The 18,707-nt window shown below is 37.0% G+C and overlaps 1 protein-coding gene across 1 annotated transcript in view; it reads right to left on the bottom strand.

The window, feature by feature from the left end:
• Positions 1–18,707, bottom strand: part of cacna1ba (calcium channel, voltage-dependent, N type, alpha 1B subunit, a) — a 121,877-nt gene that overhangs the window by 33,806 nt on the left and 69,364 nt on the right. The window contains exons 16-26 of the mRNA XM_016275226.1: positions 17,721–18,515; positions 13,056–13,240; positions 12,758–12,878; positions 9,450–9,579; positions 9,266–9,325; positions 8,665–8,771; positions 7,802–7,813; positions 5,890–5,910; positions 3,354–3,450; positions 2,662–2,822; positions 2,071–2,208 (exon numbers count right to left, since the gene is read on the bottom strand). Of these exons, the coding sequence (XP_016130712.1) occupies positions 2,071–2,208; positions 2,662–2,822; positions 3,354–3,450; positions 5,890–5,910; positions 7,802–7,813; positions 8,665–8,771; positions 9,266–9,325; positions 9,450–9,579; positions 12,758–12,878; positions 13,056–13,240; positions 17,721–18,515 (1,827 nt within the window). The remainder of the gene's footprint in view (positions 1–2,070; positions 2,209–2,661; positions 2,823–3,353; positions 3,451–5,889; positions 5,911–7,801; positions 7,814–8,664; positions 8,772–9,265; positions 9,326–9,449; positions 9,580–12,757; positions 12,879–13,055; positions 13,241–17,720; positions 18,516–18,707) is intronic.

Here is an 18,707-nt window from a genome sequence, read left to right on the forward strand (position 1 = left end):
ACGACCACAGGCCACTGGTCACCATGGCAACCACGGCACCTTTTGCTAGACCAGATACACTTTACGACCTAATGGCATGTTGAGAGTTCTCCCTTTCACCACATTTTCCATAGGAGAGACACAATACACAGTAAAAATGGACTCTTCTCTAATTAATTCATAGGAAAACCTTTCTTTGAATGAACACAGCCTCACATCAGTGACCCGCCTCCAGTCTGTGTTTCTGTTAGATTCTGAGAAAATGTGAGCTAGAACGCTCCTAAGGACACCCTAAATTCACGCCAGGCCTCGGGCCTTGACTTTCCATTCACCAAGATAATCTGACTCAAACTGGTTCTTTTCCATCAACCAACTTCAGCAAAGATCAACTTGAGCCTTCAGATTGCATCGGGACTCTCTGTCAGACAGATAAGACATGCAAGTATCAAACTTAGTCTTATTAATTGATACATTAAATATCATTGGCACCTTTTTACAAAGGTGTGTTTGAACTAAAAAGCTGATGTTTCCTTCAGGCTGCAGATCTGCTGAATATCCAATGGTCCCATAGCTTCATGATTCATTTCTTTTCTCTTTACTGCCTAAGCTTTAATCCTGTTCCTATACCAACTGTATGCGTGTGTGTGTGTGTGTGTATGTGTATGTTAGACTAGTTTATGTAGTTAATAAAGTCTTACTTGTATCACACTGGACATTGTTCGTTGTTTGCTCATAACTGAAGTCCCTAATCATGCAGATTTATGCTACATGCTCTGTGTAGTATTGTACAGTAAGAAAGTTATTTCCCTTATCCAGGAAATTAACGTTCTTAGAATTGACAGACAGTTGACCCTGAGACGTCAAGTAAATACTTACACCGGATCTAAATATTTATAATTAATTATAACTAGTTATGATTAATTATTCATATTTCCCCTTTGAGCTGATTCGCTACAGCATCTTGTGGGGGAGAGAAGATTAATTTATTTTACCCATATTGTAAGACTTTGAAAGAGTTTACTTTACTCTAAGTTCTTAGATCTAAGACAGTGAAATCACAGTATTATCACAGTTTGAATGAATACCTTTAACAGGTTTGATTTATGGAACTGTCATTTCTATTGTGTGGCCAAAGTAATACTTTTTTAAAAGAAAATTAAGTGAACTCCTCCAGTGTGTGACAACAGGTCTTAAACGGAAGCATTTTTATATATCATGCATTGCTGAATTTCTAAATACATTGAAATAATTTAATTAAACAATCAAACACTGTGAGGAAACAGAATTAAACAGCAGATGCAGAACACTGACCCAACAAGCTTGTGAACAAGTAAATAAATACAATAAATAAATAAAATAAATAAATGCATCACAGACAATTACAATGGCTTTTCCAGCGCATTCATGAGTTTGGCTCTGAGTTGGGGCTGACGCTGATTCATGAATGTCTGCCTAGTCTGCCTCCTGAGAGCTGTGCTCTACCAGTATCACAGGGCCTCAAAGCGCACCACTTCAAACTGATTATGGCCTTTAAAGTGAGAGAATAAAAGGCCACTGAGGGGTCAGAGGACACAAGGGAAGTGTTTGAAGGGGACAGAAGCTTATAGGTTTCTAATCCCCACAAAAACATACTGAATAGCAAATGGTTGAACTATATATAAAGCAAAATATCTGTGTTATAAATATAATTGGGGTTATGAACAACAAACTTCTGTATTCTGTAATACAGGTCACGTTGCTTCCGGTTCAGGTCTTTTGTATTCATTATATATAGAGCTGATTTCAAGATACTCAAGATACCTTCAAAGGAGATACCAAAGATGATCATAACTGATGACCATCACATATGTAGATTGATATCTAAAAGGTTTTTTTATTTTTCTTCTATTAAAATTGAAAAAAATGGCAACAATAAAACAACTAAGTTAGGTTAACTGATTACCTTAAAAGTCCATAGAGACCATCATCATTTCATACTGCTATTAACACTTTCTCCAACAAGCGGATACGATGAAACCTATTTTCTGGTTTGGTAAGGTGACGTTTAACATATACCCCATTAGGGACCATTTCACATGTCTGCTGACTTACGTTGGCCAGCCCTCTCCAGTAGAAACAGTGAAGAGAGTGAGAAACGCCCACAGCACATTGTCGTAGTGGAACTCATATTTCCTCCACTCCCTGGGCTGGGCTGCTACTTCATCCTTATCATAATCCAAGAACAGCCCTCTAATAAGAAAAAAAAAGAGACAGCATATATAAAGATATACCCATTCAGGATATGTGTTTAAAGAACACTGCCAACAGTAGATTGAACCTGGTGCTATCAGTACACCTGGAAGTTTAAAATTATTATTATTATTATTATACTTTAAAGAATAATTTTATACAAATGATTGACAAAGAGCAGAAGGGAAGTATTTTAGAGCTGAACATAAGTAGAAAAATGTACATTCACTCCAGAAACATTTTTATTTTATTATATTTTATATGGCTTGTTTGTAAAATTCCCTAATAGTTTCAAAAACCTATCACCAAGCGTTCCATAGTTGTGGGACCCAACACCTTATCTCATTATCTCATAATTTCTCCACTCACTTTTGCATGGATTTGGAAAATACTGCTGTATGCCTGCAGATAATCAGGCCCCTACTCTCTGCTCCTGTATTAATCCCACTCTACCTGCAGTATTTCTCCAGGCCTTTGGACTCGTCTGTGCAGTAGAAAAACTTGCCCTTGAAGAGCTGCACAGCAATGACAGCAAAGATGAACATGAACAGGATGTAGACAATGAGGATATTCAACACGTTCTTCAGGGAGTTCACCACGCAGTCAAACACGGCCTGAGAGAGAGCAGACACACATACAAATACACTCTGATTCATTAACAATCAACTACAGTCATAAAGCGGAATGCTTTATGCATTTTTATTTAAAAATGTATTTGTTCTTGTCTTCAGACAGGTGGAAGAGAAATAGTTCCTTTTCTACAAAACTATTTGCTGTTATGTATTTTTCATTTCAAAGTTTGTGAGCCACATTCATTTTCATGTAATTTTTGTTTATATCCTTTCTTTGTCTTAGTTATTGTCCATATCTATTGTGTATACCAATAGTACTCACAGACAGAACATTTGTTATGTTTACACTGTTACTGTGTTTTTTTCTTTTTGTCTATAGCCCAGCAACGTGTTACAAAATTACAATAAACCTGACTGATTTCTATTTCAAATACAATTCTTTACTTCTTTTAAAATTTTAATTGATCAAAAAATCCTAAAAACAATCCTCATGGTTTCCACAAAATATTAAAAGTATATATATACTTTCCTAACCATGACGGCTGTATTGATGGACTGCAACCAAATGTGTACCTTCAGTTTCGGTAGACGTTTAATGGTCTTCAGTGGTCGCAAGACTCGCAACACCCTCAGGGACTTGATAGTGCTGATGTCTTTGCCCTTGGTTCCTCTACACAAGTCAAAATAAACAAAGGGTGAGTAAATTCAGGATCAAACAAGCTGTAGACAGCCTTCATCAAAGGATTCATACATATCCAGACAAAACACATGAGGATGTGAGTAAACGTGATGAAAATGTTTCCATCGATTAAAATGTCAATAATGAGACACTAGACTAAACATACTCACCTTTTTTATAGACAAACTAAATAAACACCAACAGCTAATTCTCTAATAAATGAGCATCTTTTAGTGTCATAGCTTGAAATTGCTCCAACAATGGATTGGTTATTTTACAAAAGCACATGCTTTGATGACAGAGTATGAAACACATATATCTCTATTGCATGCATGTAAAACAGTTAATATCTCTGCATTAATGAGCTCTATCAGAACTGTTAGCTTGTTGTTGAATGACACTTTAATATTATTTGTGCATAAAATAAGAAAGGGAACATGAATTTAACCCAAACACTTCAGTGCATCAGATTCTAAAACAACAACATGACACCAATGATAACAAAGAAACCTTTCTTTTCAGGAACCAATGCTGTTTTGCTTTTAAGTTTTTATCAAGCTGACATGCTTCAAATGTGTCACTTTGATGAAATGACTGCATAGATTTGAATACAGTACATGTATTCATTAAACGCAGAACAAGAAAAGAAAAAGGACGGCTAAATAAAATGTATTGATTTTAAATGTATGTAAAAAGAAAAGAGCAGGCCTCAGCAGAAATCAGTCATGCTTCAGCTCCTAAATGCTCAAATCATAACCGCCAAGCTAACAATGTAATTTAATGAAGTAACTGCAAGGACAAGCATAGTCGTTAACTGAATCATGAGGAAATACTCCATGGTCATATGAAATAACTGAAGCCCTTCGCATTATATCTAATGCAGGCAAAGTGCAAACAAAGTCATATTATTTGTAAGACATCACATTCATTCAAATAACCTTCACTAAGCCCCTATTTTGATGCAGGGCATGTGTTTTGTTGGATGTCTGACAAAATTAAGTGCAGGTAAATTACTATATGTGCTAATTCATTCTCCCAATTATCTTATATTACAACTAGTTATTACACGGCTCTCTTGAATATTTGATTCTGATTGGTCGATCACGGCATTCCGTGGCCAGAAATTTAATATCGCCGCCCATGTCAACGCTCTATACAAATCCTATAAAATTGGCACAACTTTTATACATCTCGTATCACACCGCCTGCAAATGCAACTGACGCCATATTGCGTCTCAGTAATTGACTACAGTAAAAATGACTCTGGATGACTTCTGTACAAATTTTACTGTAATATCGGTAAAGCGTTTTGTCTCATTGCTCGGCTGTTTGTTTTATACATTGTAATGGATTATGTAATTGTAATCTTTTTCGCTTAGAGGTTTTAACATAACATACAGGTAAAATTATTTCAGCTCAAATAAATATTTCATGTATTTATTTATTTTGGAGAGCAGCCGTGTAATAAGTGGGATAATGTACAGTAAGCTGGTCATTATCATTTGCATTTATTTGCAGGTACCGTTTAGTGCTTCCAGTGCAGCAATGGAAGAGAGAACAACAGAATATCTGACAGTTCATATCGCATCTAATTTATTCATGGTCTCTTACTTCGATAACGCGTTGAAATAATCATTACTTTGGCAGGTGTATGATTGTTGCTGACAAATGATTCAGCAGAAAATAACTTCAAGAATTTATTGTGAAAATGCTTACAATAGAAAAATCCCCAAGCAGTGATTCCCCTCTATTGCACATAGACATATTTCCTACTACAAGAAATGACCTACAACTACAACAGATCTTTCCATGTGCAAGAGCAGGTGGTAGTAACATTTGCAGATTTCTAGCATTTACAATAATAAGCAAAGGTTCAACTTCACCCCTAGAAAGTGCCAACGTCTACTCACACATGCACAGTTCATACATTCTTCTACAAAACCAATGAACACCAATCTAACAGCCAATCAGCAGAGACCTTTCAGCATTATCACCAATCAGCATGGCGAAGTTACTCCTCTGGCCCAATCATAGGGCTCGACAAGGTCATGCAACTCCACCCATGCTTCCTGATGCACCTTAGTCTAGCATGCATTTACTGTACAGGGCCTGATGTTTATCCCCCAAACCCACTACAAACTATAAAGAACCTCAATAACGTCCCACTGGACACCCTGGTAACTTTCACAGGACCCCAGATAACGATGATGGTGGAGAAATGCTCTTTCACATCAATACAACATCAATCAACAATCATTTAGAGGTGCTGTTGAAGGCTAGCAGTGTTATTGTAGAGGCTCCAACCCTGGACAGATACTCTCACTCCACTAATATGTAGTGACAGTAAAGGACATAATCCCAGTAAGCCCAGGACAATGAGGAACAGAGAAGATTTATCAAGGAGAAAAAAGAATATCAGGGGTTCCCCACCTGTTTACGCTTTGATGTGATCTAATGAATGAGAAGAACACAAAGCAAAAGGCAAAACATTATGACATGCTGACAACAGAAAGTACCTCTGCACTAACAGTAAACCACATCATCCTTTCAGAACATTGCACATAACATTTCAGTGAGAATGAAAAAGACTTTTATGAGCACCATCATGTTCTTTTGTGAGGCTAAAACACAAGACATAATGACTTTGATGACTGTATGCAGGAGAAACAGGAAATTGCAGGACTTTTTCAGGCAAATGTTTTGGAAACTGACAAAAGGGAGGAAGAGGCTTTGTATGGTGGGTGAAACAGACACTTCCAAATGCCGTTCATTTCTTTTAAGGTTGTAAGAGAATGGAGTCTGCAGAGACAGCTGTAGGAGAGATGAGGGGTACACTTGACAGAGAGGGAACATCTGAGGATGGATCTGAAAACTAGCACAATCAAGATCTGGAGTGAATACCAAGACTTGCCATAGATCAGTCCTGATTTGATTCATATCACGCTTATGAACTTTAAGCATGGTTGAAAGATGGCTTTAAAAATAACAAATGGCTATAAACCTAAAAAGTATAACATTACTATTATACTTTATTGTACAGGTGTTCATTTCGGTCCGTCACATATGGGCAAAATGTTATATCCAGGGATGCATGTTATCTTGGTATCAATTAATTGGTTCATATCAACCGTTCCATCTCTTTACTCAAATGATCAGCTGTGTCTGACGGTTGCTTGATTGCGCCTGAAATGTAAAGGTGATAGAGCTTTTTTGGTGACAGCTGACCTTAGGGTCATTTCAGAGGGCTATAAAAACTCATTTATTTTCCTTAGCTTTTAATAATGTATTGTAAATTATATGTGTTTTTGTAGTTTTTTAGCTTCATGTATTTGACTACTTTTATGTACAGCACTCTGGTACCCATTGTGGTTTTTGAAAGTGCTCTAGTAATAAAGTTAATAACTCAATAAAGAGTTGATATTTGATATTTAATTGTATGCTAATTTTTCCAATTTTAGCATTACAATTACCTTTGCTGTCATCTAACAATCAAGTTAATCCTTAAACGTCCTTTTTTTAATAACACTGTTGGATTCCATCTTACGCTAAATAAAAGCTAGCTAAAAACGTTTTAAAAAATCTAAATGAATAATATCATACCTAAAAAAATTTTTTTTTTTTATGCTGTTAATTTTTGGTGTTTTGTATTTAATTTATTTAGTCATTATAGAATTTTAATATCAGTGCATCTCTAGTTATAAATGTCTTTTATGCTTTAAAGAGCACTTTCAAAGATCTGGCCAATCACAGCAGTCACATTTGCAGTACATCACACTCTCTCATGTGAGTCCGAAAACATGCAGAAAGATAAGCATGTACAATAAATATGTTCATGCTCTTACGTCCACCAATGGAGCATGTATGTGATGTTTAAAGTGAACAATGGTGCATTTACTGGCCAAAAAGCCAGACTTGCCCTGATATGCCACTCCAACACAACTGAACAGGTCATCTTTGATATGATATGACACATGCACTGATCATCCTGTCTGAGGTCACTAGGGATCATCCAGGATGCTCCATATTCAGTAAGCACTGAAGACCTACTGAGAATGGTAGGAATGTTTCGAGGAAATGAAACAGATCGATAGTGTCTGCCCTCCATGACAACAGAGAATTAAATGGCATGGAGAAGACGACCAAGCTCACTGACTGCAAATGTGTGAGTGATGCCAAATGATGGATTATGGAGAGGCTGAAACACTGCAGAAGATCCCATGCTTCAACACTTGCCTATGGGCTAAGCATTACTGGACTCACACAGAGACAGGCAAGAAGACGAACAGTGAAAGAGAGAGAGACAGAGACAGAAACAAAGACACAGGGAGAGTTAAGGCGTTACCCCATGAAGCTCCTTTCAAGCGATTCCAAGCAGAGAGAAACAGAGGAAGAGAGGAAATCAGTGACAGCACATCAATACACTCACATTTAACACGTCTTTGACATGACAACACAGAAACAAACATAAAAACAAACAGGAAGTAGGACAGATTAGTCAGTACAGCTGAGAGACCCCTTCATTCTGAGATACCCCTGCAATTCTGAAGCAGTATTTCAAGGTATTGCACCCACTCTCTGTTCTGCTTGCCTTGCTCAGGCAGCGGAGAGGCTGGTGTATCATGTGAAAACAGCACTGCCACTGATCTCACAATATTGCACCAGCACCATAGCAATTAAAAATCTTAACATTACACCTTTTCTATTTCTGTTGAACTGGCAAGTGTTTCTAATAGCAGCTAATAACATTTCCTCAATACTAAAGTGTTGCAATGGCTCATCCATTAAACCACAGAAGATGAGCGAACAGCTGATCGTATCAGACAACTCCTTTATTAGCTCCTTCACACACACACACACACACACACACACACACACACGCTCATTCTTTTAGAGACTGCATTCTCAAAAGTGCAATAAAGTGATGTCAACTGACCCACACCTCTGAGAGAAGGACAGGAAGGAAATAACAGATCAGTGGGAGTTTGCAGCCTTGAATGTGTACAACAAAGTCAGACAAAGACACTCTTGTCATGCTGTGGGAACAAGTGTAAAGTAAAACCTTTTAAAAAAGAATAGGAGTATATGGGCAAGAACTAGTTTGAAGCCAAGATCAATAATAAACTTCAAACATGGTTAAGTACAGATTTTAATTAAGAGTGTTCTAATTTATGGGATTTAGGTATTTGTAAATTAAAGGCAACTTACGAGAATGTGAATGCCACCAGTGCACCACTGACCACAATGAAATCCAGAATATTCCACAGATCTCTGAAGTACGAACCAGGATGCAGCAATAAACCTAAATCCACCATCTTTTCAAAGAAGAAGCATAAATATGAAAGATTATACACCATCATTACAGCCATCAAAGCACCATTTCTGTAACAAATTCACTGCCTTTACAATACATTTCAAGAAAATTACTGACAGACTTTATATCATTCACTGTGAGCAATGTTCCCATTATTATACAGAATACTAACTTTTATTGTGAAGAATATGACAGTTTTGTACAATAAAAGCTTGTAGAAATTTTGCTGTTTTTTTTTGTGAGAATCTGTCAGTTACTGTACTGAAACTATTTATGAACCCAAGATCATGTCCTGTGTGATCTTAATTAGACCAACTACTGTAGTTGACTAGTTGTTCAGACAAACTACTGACTAGTCGTTTATGAAAGATGGGTCAATGGGCTTCACATAGAGAGACTGTCACCAAATAGCCTTATCTCTGGTTATGAGAAGAATTCTGGATCACTTCTTCTATGAGATATCCAATTAAACAGTGTAATTTACCATAAAATTACCTTAATGACCATCTCAAAAGTGAAAACACCAGTGAAGACATAGTCCAAATACTTCAGGACCTATGAAGTGAAAAGTAAAATGGTCATCAGATTTTCAGCAGTCATAGGAAAATGAGGTCAAACACTGACAAAATCTGACTTTGAACAGTCAGACCAGCTCAGACAAAACATATGAGTGACTTACATTGTTACGAGGGGCATTGGCTTGGACTGGGTCCTCCGCAGCCAGGGCTATACTGCTCATGGAAATCACCACCAGGATACACATCTCAAAGTAGCGCAGACTCACAATGTAGTGGCACAGACGTCTCACCCTGCACACACACACACACACACACACACACACACACACACACACAAAAACCCCACACTATGAGAGTGAGGCTGAAGGCAATTACATAATGAAGTCTGTTACCTAAACATAACTTTAAATCTACAGACAGATGCATTTAATTAACCACCGATAATTAATATTTTCATGCAGGCCATAGGCAAGGTCTGAGATCAACAATTAATTCAGTAATAGTGTCGCTTTTAGCAGACATGTCTGGTAGGCACGGCCAGGTGAAAAAACACCCATGTGGCATTAGTATATAGTAAAATAAAAGTATTACTATATTGTTTCACCAACAGGACCATGACAGACAAGTGCATTTGGAAATTGCCCATTAATACACAGCTTTATGTGGCGGTTTATGGAACTGGATGCCTTTCAGACTTAAAGATCTTAAAGTGCTTACCTTAAACACACACGATTAAAGTTCACAACCATTCTTAGTGACGGTTGAGACAAGTAATAAGCAGAAACGTTTGCAGATATAACAGCATTGGTGGTTTGCCAGTCTCCATCTACAAATGCTGTATGTGAATGTTCAGAACGACACCCAGCAGTGTTGTGGAAGCTACTTTGTACCATACAGTAAGTAATCATAATTTATAGTAGAAACGACATTCAAGCTACTTTTAAAGTCGACATGAAATGAAAATTCACCCTATCTATTTTCTAAATGCATGTCATTGATCTTATTGTGAATGATTTATCCATTCATGTGTATAATTTTTTTTATATTTGTTTTGACTAGGTTTTTTTTTTGGTTTTTTTAAGTAAAATGTCAATACATGGATCTGGACAGGCCTGGATTAACACAGTGTAGTGCCCTAGGGTGACCACATTTAAAGTGCCCCCCTACACTTCTATAAAACGTACATTTACTTACGTTTTTACAGGCACTAAAACGTACAATACTATTTTCAGCATCTAAATGTACAAATACTTATGTATTTTCAGCATTTAAATGTATAAAACTGACATTTTGACGACACCTAAAAATTAATCTTTATGAATATCGAAATCGCGGCATTAATTTTATTATTGTTGTTGTTTTTAGTTGTCATATCAATGACCTTATGTTTTCAATTGCATTATTAAATTGTTTACTCGCTTACTTAATATGAAATGATAACATTTCGTTCTGTTCTGTGATTTTTGCTGCCAGCTCATTTCCAAGAATAGGCCTATATAATGTTAAACAGGACTTCACTTTAAACCCTTAAAATAAATAATATTTCTGCAATCGTTTAACCTTTACTTGTCATGTAATGTTTACTTTGTTTACTTTGCCACAAAAGGCGTTTTCTCCGACATGCTGTGACTGACAATAGAACTATAAAATACATAAAAAACGCAAGAATTACGAAATGAAAAATTTTATTTGTGCGCTGTAATCCAGATCTTCCGAATCCATACGACTGCGAGAAACAGACCCAAATCCAAGCCTTCATTCGGCGATCTTCATCTCCATCCCAAGCAGCGAGTCCAGTGACTGTAAGCAGCAAAGCCCACACTGACTGACGCGCTCTTTACAAATGCAAATGTTGCCACTTTGAACGCTCATTGCCTCTCGCCCTTCACGGAGTGGATCGGGAAAATAATCGGGATATTTTCAGCGATTAATAACATAAATTCTGCTCTGCACCTCACAAACCTTCTGTATTCCACCAGAGAGGACTGCGACTGCAACGCATTTGGATTAGTCATTTGGATTACTTTTGGTACTGCTTTTGACATTTTTGCAATAAATAAATTATTATAATTGCATTTATCTGTCTGACATGTTTTTCTTATACAGTACAGAAATAGTTATGTTTAGGTTTAAAGGTAGGAGTTGGATTAGCGACTATAAAAATATTTTTAATGCTATTGTTACCAAAATGGTTATTTCCTGCATATTTCGGTCAATTGCGTTTTATATCCTTTTATATTCGCTATAAAATGGGTAGGTTTAGGTTTGGGGGTAGGTTAAGGGGTCTAAAAATCTAAATCGCTTTTTGATAAAATTATATAATCTATATTTATATCGAATATCTTAATGATATAAAAGATATGTAAATTTTTTATGTTTTTTAGCTAAAATACGTAGCGATTTGTACATTTTAAACATTGAAATACGTCTAAATTGTACGTTTTGGCATCAATAAAAAAGTACAAAAACGTACATTTTGTGCTTGTAAATGTAAATGTAACGTATTAATATCTACGTATAAACACTAATGAGACCAGGCTGGACCTGACCCAATCGCAATTCTTTATATATGCCTATATTTTATATTCTCTCTGTATATATTGTATCACTGCAAATAAATTCTTTAAAAATCCTACAATGTGATTTTCTGGATTTTTTTTTCTCATTTTGTCTCTCATAGTTGAGGTATACCTATGATGAAAATTACAGGCCTCTCTCATCTTTTTAAGTGGGAGAACTTGCACAATTGGTGGCTGACTAAATACTTTTTTTCCCCACTGTATATACAAAACATGAAAAATAAGGTCTAGTTATTATCTTAATCAATTGGTGCCCCTTACTGGCTGTTGCCCCAGGGCACTCGCCCAATCCCGTCTGTGGATAATCCGGACCTGGATCTGGATCACTAAAACAACAGATATCTCTCTGGTGATGTATGTCAGAATTCTTTGATTGTTTAGTCCACTTAAACCCATCCCTTCTTACAATTAACTCTAAGCTCACTTTCATGTCTGCCTCCATCCAATCAACAACCAATGGATAGAACCAAGTCTCTGCCCTAAACGCTTTTATTTTTTGTAATAACTTGAAAGTATGTCACAATACAGAAAAGATCTATCACTACTTCCGTTTCATTACGAGACATTTAAATATTTTTTTACTGTAGATAATAAACTGTGAAACACTACTTGGAAAGCAAGAATATTATGGTAAGGTGTATTTGACATGCTCATTCAACTGTGCCATACTACACCAATACTTGTCGACAAAAAATAGCTTATGTCTGGAAAGCCTTTTTTGAATGTGAGCTACTGTCAAGCTAACAAAAAAAATTGTTGAAGGAATACTTCAGCTTCAATGCAAGTTTAGCTCTAACAACAGCATTTGTTACATTGCACTGGGGTAAATGTTCAAATGCACATGGTTTTGAAAGCACTGGGACTCATGAATTTTCCACACACACACTTACGGATTGGTTGGGCTGAAGATGAACATGGAGCTGAAGGGAAGGACAGGACGAGGGCTGCTCTGGTTCAGATCCTCCAGATTCTTCTCAGTCATGGGCATCGTCTCACTGTCTATACTGTTCACTGAGAAGACAAACAGATGTCACGTGTGAATTTAAATATTTGTAAACTTTAGACCAACACTGGCTTGTTGCCAGTAGCAATGTAAACACCCTTGAAAAAATGGCACACGTATGCGAGTATAAAATGAGTGAAAAATTGGTCAAAGTGACCTTATAGGACTGTATGAGAAATACTAACTGGGAATAAGGGTTGTTTCCCCAGGGGGAGATGTGATGGTCACAGGTATGTGTGTGCCCATTCCTCCAGTCTGACCAATATTTAGTTTATTGTCCAAGTCTTCTGGCTTCTCAAGACACCATCGGCTCCCAACTGAAGGTTGATGGGGGTTTACAGCCAGTGAATCTCCTCCCATGTCCATGTGTCTGCAGCAGTGAGTCAAAATGAGGTTACACTTTGGTGTTTTGGTCATGAATGTCTCTGTGTTTCTGAACTAATCTTTTAAGTGAACAAATTCTTCACTGTCAATTCCATGCACTGATTCATATTTCAGAGCATATTATTGGCTGGACCCACTGAATAAATAGACCCTTCAATGAACGTGTTGGTGTTTTGAGTTTGGATTGACTCAGAAAGGCACTGGGAAACAAACTGACTCAGAAACAAACTAGGACTCAAACTAAATGAAGAAAGCATCTCGTTCATGAATGAGGATGTGTTGACTGACAACATTCTTTTTGAGTCATAGAAATGTTGATATGCACATTTTATTAAGTAAATAAATGTTTGGCTTAAAATGTTTGTGAACAAATCTGTTGAGTACATACATTTGCTTATAGTATAAAAAAAGTCACTGGTCACCACCAGTGTTGGGAGAAACGCATTACAAAAGTAATAATATTACAGTAGTATATTACGTTTTGCTGTAACGCAGTAATATAACGCATTACTAATAAAATGTGGGTAATATTATTACTCGTTACAATCTCAGTAACACAAGTTACAACAACATATTTTAACTCAAAATTAAGTGGTGAATTTACCAACACCGTAAACCAGCACCAGAGAAAAAAATCCGCGGGTAAAATAGTTTGTCTATCTTCTGTTGCTGGAATTAGATGGATGACCGCAGAGACGGATTCTACATTTGTGAGATGGACACACTCCTGTTATTTTCAGTTCGTCTGAGAAAAGGATAAGAATGCTTAGCAATATGTGCGACACCAAGCTCTCAACATGGAGAAATAGCATGAGTAAAACCTGGAAACACTGGACTGGTGCCACTAACACTAAGCTATCGGAGAGAGCTGCAGGGTCGGAGAAGAGGAGGAGCGCAAACAAGCACAAAAATTAAGTTTAACCAAAAATAACTAAATCTGTTTTTGTTAAATCATAGTCTATATGTAAAATGAATGAATATGCGAAATATTTGACTTAAATAGCCTAATTAACAGATTAACAAAACGAAAGGAAAAGACTGAGAGATATGCTGCTGAGTTTGGTGGGCGCAGCGCTCTACGAAAGTCCACGGAAAGGAAACCGAGATGACAGAAATAAAAGTAAACACATTGCAGTTTCGAATGCTCTGTATGACGGAATATTTTTTTGTTGTTTGTTTCTGCTGTTCGATCGCGCCGGCGCTTCACGCACACACATACAGCATTGCAAACATTGCAGCCTGTTCATTATCAGAATAAAATAGTCAACCAAACATAGATACACTGGTTAATTTAAATAGTGCGTACCGCGTAGTTACAATCGGTGCCGTTCAGCCAGAGCTTGGGCCAAAGACACATTTGCTCATGTGACGAGGATGTTTTTTAAGTGCGTTATAAGCCTGGTTTACATAATAAATGATAGTTTAGCATTCAAATACATCGCAAATATGGACACATTTAATTGGATTAATGCCGAATGAGAGAGGTAGGCTGCGCGACAACACTGTTTGCTTTTAGTTTCACATTGAATTAGCCTCAGTGGCGGCTCCAGGATTTTTTTTGTTGGGGGTGCTAAGGGGGGGCTTAACAGTTCAGAGGGGGTGCTAAAAAACTAATTAAATTGAGTGAAAATAATGAACGCCTATAAGCTTCAGCATACAAATTCAGCCACCTTGTGTTTTTTATATACAGCAGCTTCGAAAAAGGCATATTTTAGATTTTTTTTTCTGTGGTATAAACTTCTCATATGCCACTGTTATTAGTGATATAACTTTAATGCCAACTGCCAAATATGACACTTACAAATTAATACAATTTATGAACGCACATACAATTTTTTAATTTTTTAATTTTTTTATTTTATTTGAATTTATTTTTTTACACATTTATTTAGTCATTTTTTCTGACCATCAAGTGTCAGTCACTCTCAGTGCCAACTGGCAGGAAAACATGGTAAATTCTAACCATTTTTTACAATAGATAAAGTGCAGACAATTCATACAACTATTTCCACACAGTGGCATAGCAGATGGGCACGCACTGCGGGGGGCCCCCATGATAACCTCCCCGTGCTGAGATGCGTCGTATCATGTGTCGACGATAGCCAGAGATATTGTCAAAACAAAGCATCAAAAATGGGCAATATTAAGAGGATTTAAAATTTCCAAGTAATGTAGGCCTGTTACATTCTTCTTATTATTAGGCCTATTATTATTATTAGGTTACTTTTATTATTAAATGACATTAAATTACTGCGCCGCAATTACCGTATGGCGCGCTGTGAGGATAATTAAAATTTAGGCTATTAGCTTAGGCTACTCCTCATCGAAAATGTTTTTTTAAAGTTTTTTTTAAACAGGTCTATTAATTTATACAATTGAATTATAGGCCTATAATTAAAATTATTAACACTGCAGTCATCAATGAAAATTAAGAGCAGATTTATTTCGTGCACAGATTTTCAAAAACAACCTGTTTAAGTGAAAAATCTGTTTTTTTTTACTTTCACTTTCTCTATAGTGAATTTACTGACGTTCACCGGCATAACTCTTGCACACAGTTTGCAGTCTTGCACGCCCTAGCGCCGCCACTGATTAGCCTAATTCGTTTTGGCTTGTTTAGCAACTTATATTTTTCATTCTTGTTTTCTTCTGAAACCGTTCAAAATTGCCTATAGGCTAGGTATTGTGTTTATTGTTTGTACATTATAACCAGGGGCGTAGATTACGCGGGGGACACAGGGGACGTGTCCCCCCACTTTTTCGGGGAAGTGTGTTCACATAGAGATTTTCAAGAGCCGGTGTGAATAAATATATATTTAAATTCAAAGAGACAGGATAGTCTGTGCATGATCTGATGTTTTATTCGGACCCAGAATAAGGCGAGATGAACATCACGGAACGCAAAACACTCTCACGCAGAAAGTCATACCAGCAAATTCCTAATATGGACAAAAGCGTTCAGCTATCGCTGTATGAAAACAGTTGTTTTCACAGAAAAACAGAAACGTTTGGAAACATGAAGACATTAAACATACGATTGCGACAATATATGGTTTATTTGTGTTTATCAAATCATCTCCAGGTCATAAATAAAGTATATGAACAATGCAGTGCTAATTGACATAGCATTTATTACAGTATAAATACTATTCTACCTTATTATGTGATAAAAAGTGTTTGTAGTATATAAACAAATCATTATTATTGGTCACTCTCCAGCAGTTATCTGATTTCTAAGCCAATTAAAGCTAGAAATTAGAGAAAAATTAAAGTTGTCTATACACTACCAGTCAAAACTTTTTGAACAGTAGGATTTTTTATGTTTTTTAAAGAAGTCTCTTCTGTTCACCAAACCTGAATTTATTTGATCCAAAGTACAGCAAAACAGTAAAAATTTGAAATATTTTTACTAGGCTATTTAAAATAACTATTTTCTATTTGAATATATTTTAAAATTTTATTTATTGTGATTTCAAAGCTGAATTTTCAGCATTGTAACTCCAGTCACACGATCCTTCAGAAATCATTCTGATATTCTGATTTGCTGCTCAAGAAACATTTATTATTATTATTATTATTATTATTATGTTGAAAACAGCTGAGTAGAATTAATATTAATAGTAAAAATATTTTGCTCTACTTTGGATCAAATAAATGCAGGCTTGGTGAACATAAGAGACTTCTTTATAAAACATTAAAAATCTTACTGATCAAAAACTGTTGACTGGTAGGTTATATAGATTACAGAAATGTTATATTGTAATGTTGTAACATATATATATATAACATTCCTGTCCCCCTCACTTCTGAAATGATGGCCACGCCCCTGATTATAACATTTCGCTTTATTTACCGGTGTTATTTATGAATGTAATAATGCGGTTTCTGCTTATCTGTGTTTAAACCTAAACTACAACATACCATTAATGTAGACCTACATACCGGTATCTAAATAAGATTTTATAATTTTATGCTATACAGACCTATCACATTACACTCCACTGGGTGTAGAATGAGCAGCAATAAACTACATTTTTGTATTTTATAATACTTCTGTGGATATTTTGGTGAAAGTAACTCAAAAGTAGTGTAACGCATTACAATTCAGAGACAGTAATATTGTAATGTAACTAATTACTTTCAAAAGACAGTAACTAGTAATATATAATGCATTACATTTTGGAAGTAACTTGCCCAACACTGGTCACCACCCACTGGGGTGTAATGACCAAGAAAAAAGAAAGTCACTGAATGAATCAATGAACAAATCTCAATGAGTCTTTTTGCTGAATGGATTTAAGGGAGTCATCTCCACCACTGCTCATATGAATAAGGTCAACAGTATTGTAGCTACTGGAACATGGTTCAGTTTTCTTGGGAACTTGAGAACAAATGTGCTGTTCAATCTAAAGTATAATAAAAAATAAAAAATATATTTTAAAAAATATTTGAGAAGAAAGTTTTACCTGTGGCTGTGCGACTTGCCCTCCTCCTTCTCTTCATTCCCTTGTTGCTCCTCTCCTTCCAGCGTGGACTGAGCTTTACTGGTACGTAGTCTGTGCTGTGTCCTCCCTCCATTACCTCCATTTTCGCCCCTGGAGCACCTCTCTCCCTCCCTTGTTCCCGAACGTGAGCCATCCTTCTGCCTGGACCGCCGTTCGCTCTTCCCCCCAGCACTGACCACTCCGTTGCCCTCTCTGTTATGCCTGTGGGAGTGATGGTGACGATGTTCTCTCTCCCCACCACCCTCATCCACTGAGCTCTGGTGGTGATGTCTGCGGCCCCCCTCTCTGCTCCGGCTCCTGTCACTCTTCCCCTCCTTACACCGTGTCCCATCTTGCTCCTTACTGCGGCTGTGATGGACGTGATGCCAGCCTTCTTTGCCATGACCCGTGTCACCATTTTCATTGGTCTCATTGGAGGGACGATCCCTGTGACGGTGGTGCTTGTGTGGTTGGTGTGACTGTGGGGGCTCCATCACAGGGGGGACTCGTTCCTCCAGTGTGCCGCCCTCCCCTTGCAAATTCTGGGGTTTGTCCCAGCCTCTGTGGGGACTGATGGGACCATCACAACGAGGTTCCACCACCAGAGGCCGGTCCAGGTGGGTTTTCATGTCAGGGCGGAGGTGAAGGTTAGAGGTCAGCCGAGGGTTGAGCTCTTCTTGGTACAATGCCTCACTGCTGGCCCGTATGTGCTTCCGAATCTGCGTGGTGCGCTGCTCCCATACGGACATCATTTTTAGAGAACGCTGCTGTTCTTTACTAGTGAAGAGAATATTTAAGGAAAAAAATGTGTAAGCCTCAGACAGATTCAATTAAAAAACACTTAGGCATGGTGTTGACGTTAGTCTCCATCCATGTTGAGACCCCCTTTCTACATGGTGATTTCTTGTTTGCGTTATTTGAAAAATCCTTATCGATTTGAAAATTCATTTTGGATAGATGAAATTCACA

Source organism: Sinocyclocheilus grahami, unplaced genomic scaffold (genome assembly GCF_001515645.1).
Source record: "Sinocyclocheilus grahami isolate Dianchi unplaced genomic scaffold, SAMN03320097.WGS_v1.1 scaffold92.1, whole genome shotgun sequence".
Taxonomy (NCBI): domain Eukaryota; kingdom Metazoa; phylum Chordata; class Actinopteri; order Cypriniformes; family Cyprinidae; genus Sinocyclocheilus; species Sinocyclocheilus grahami.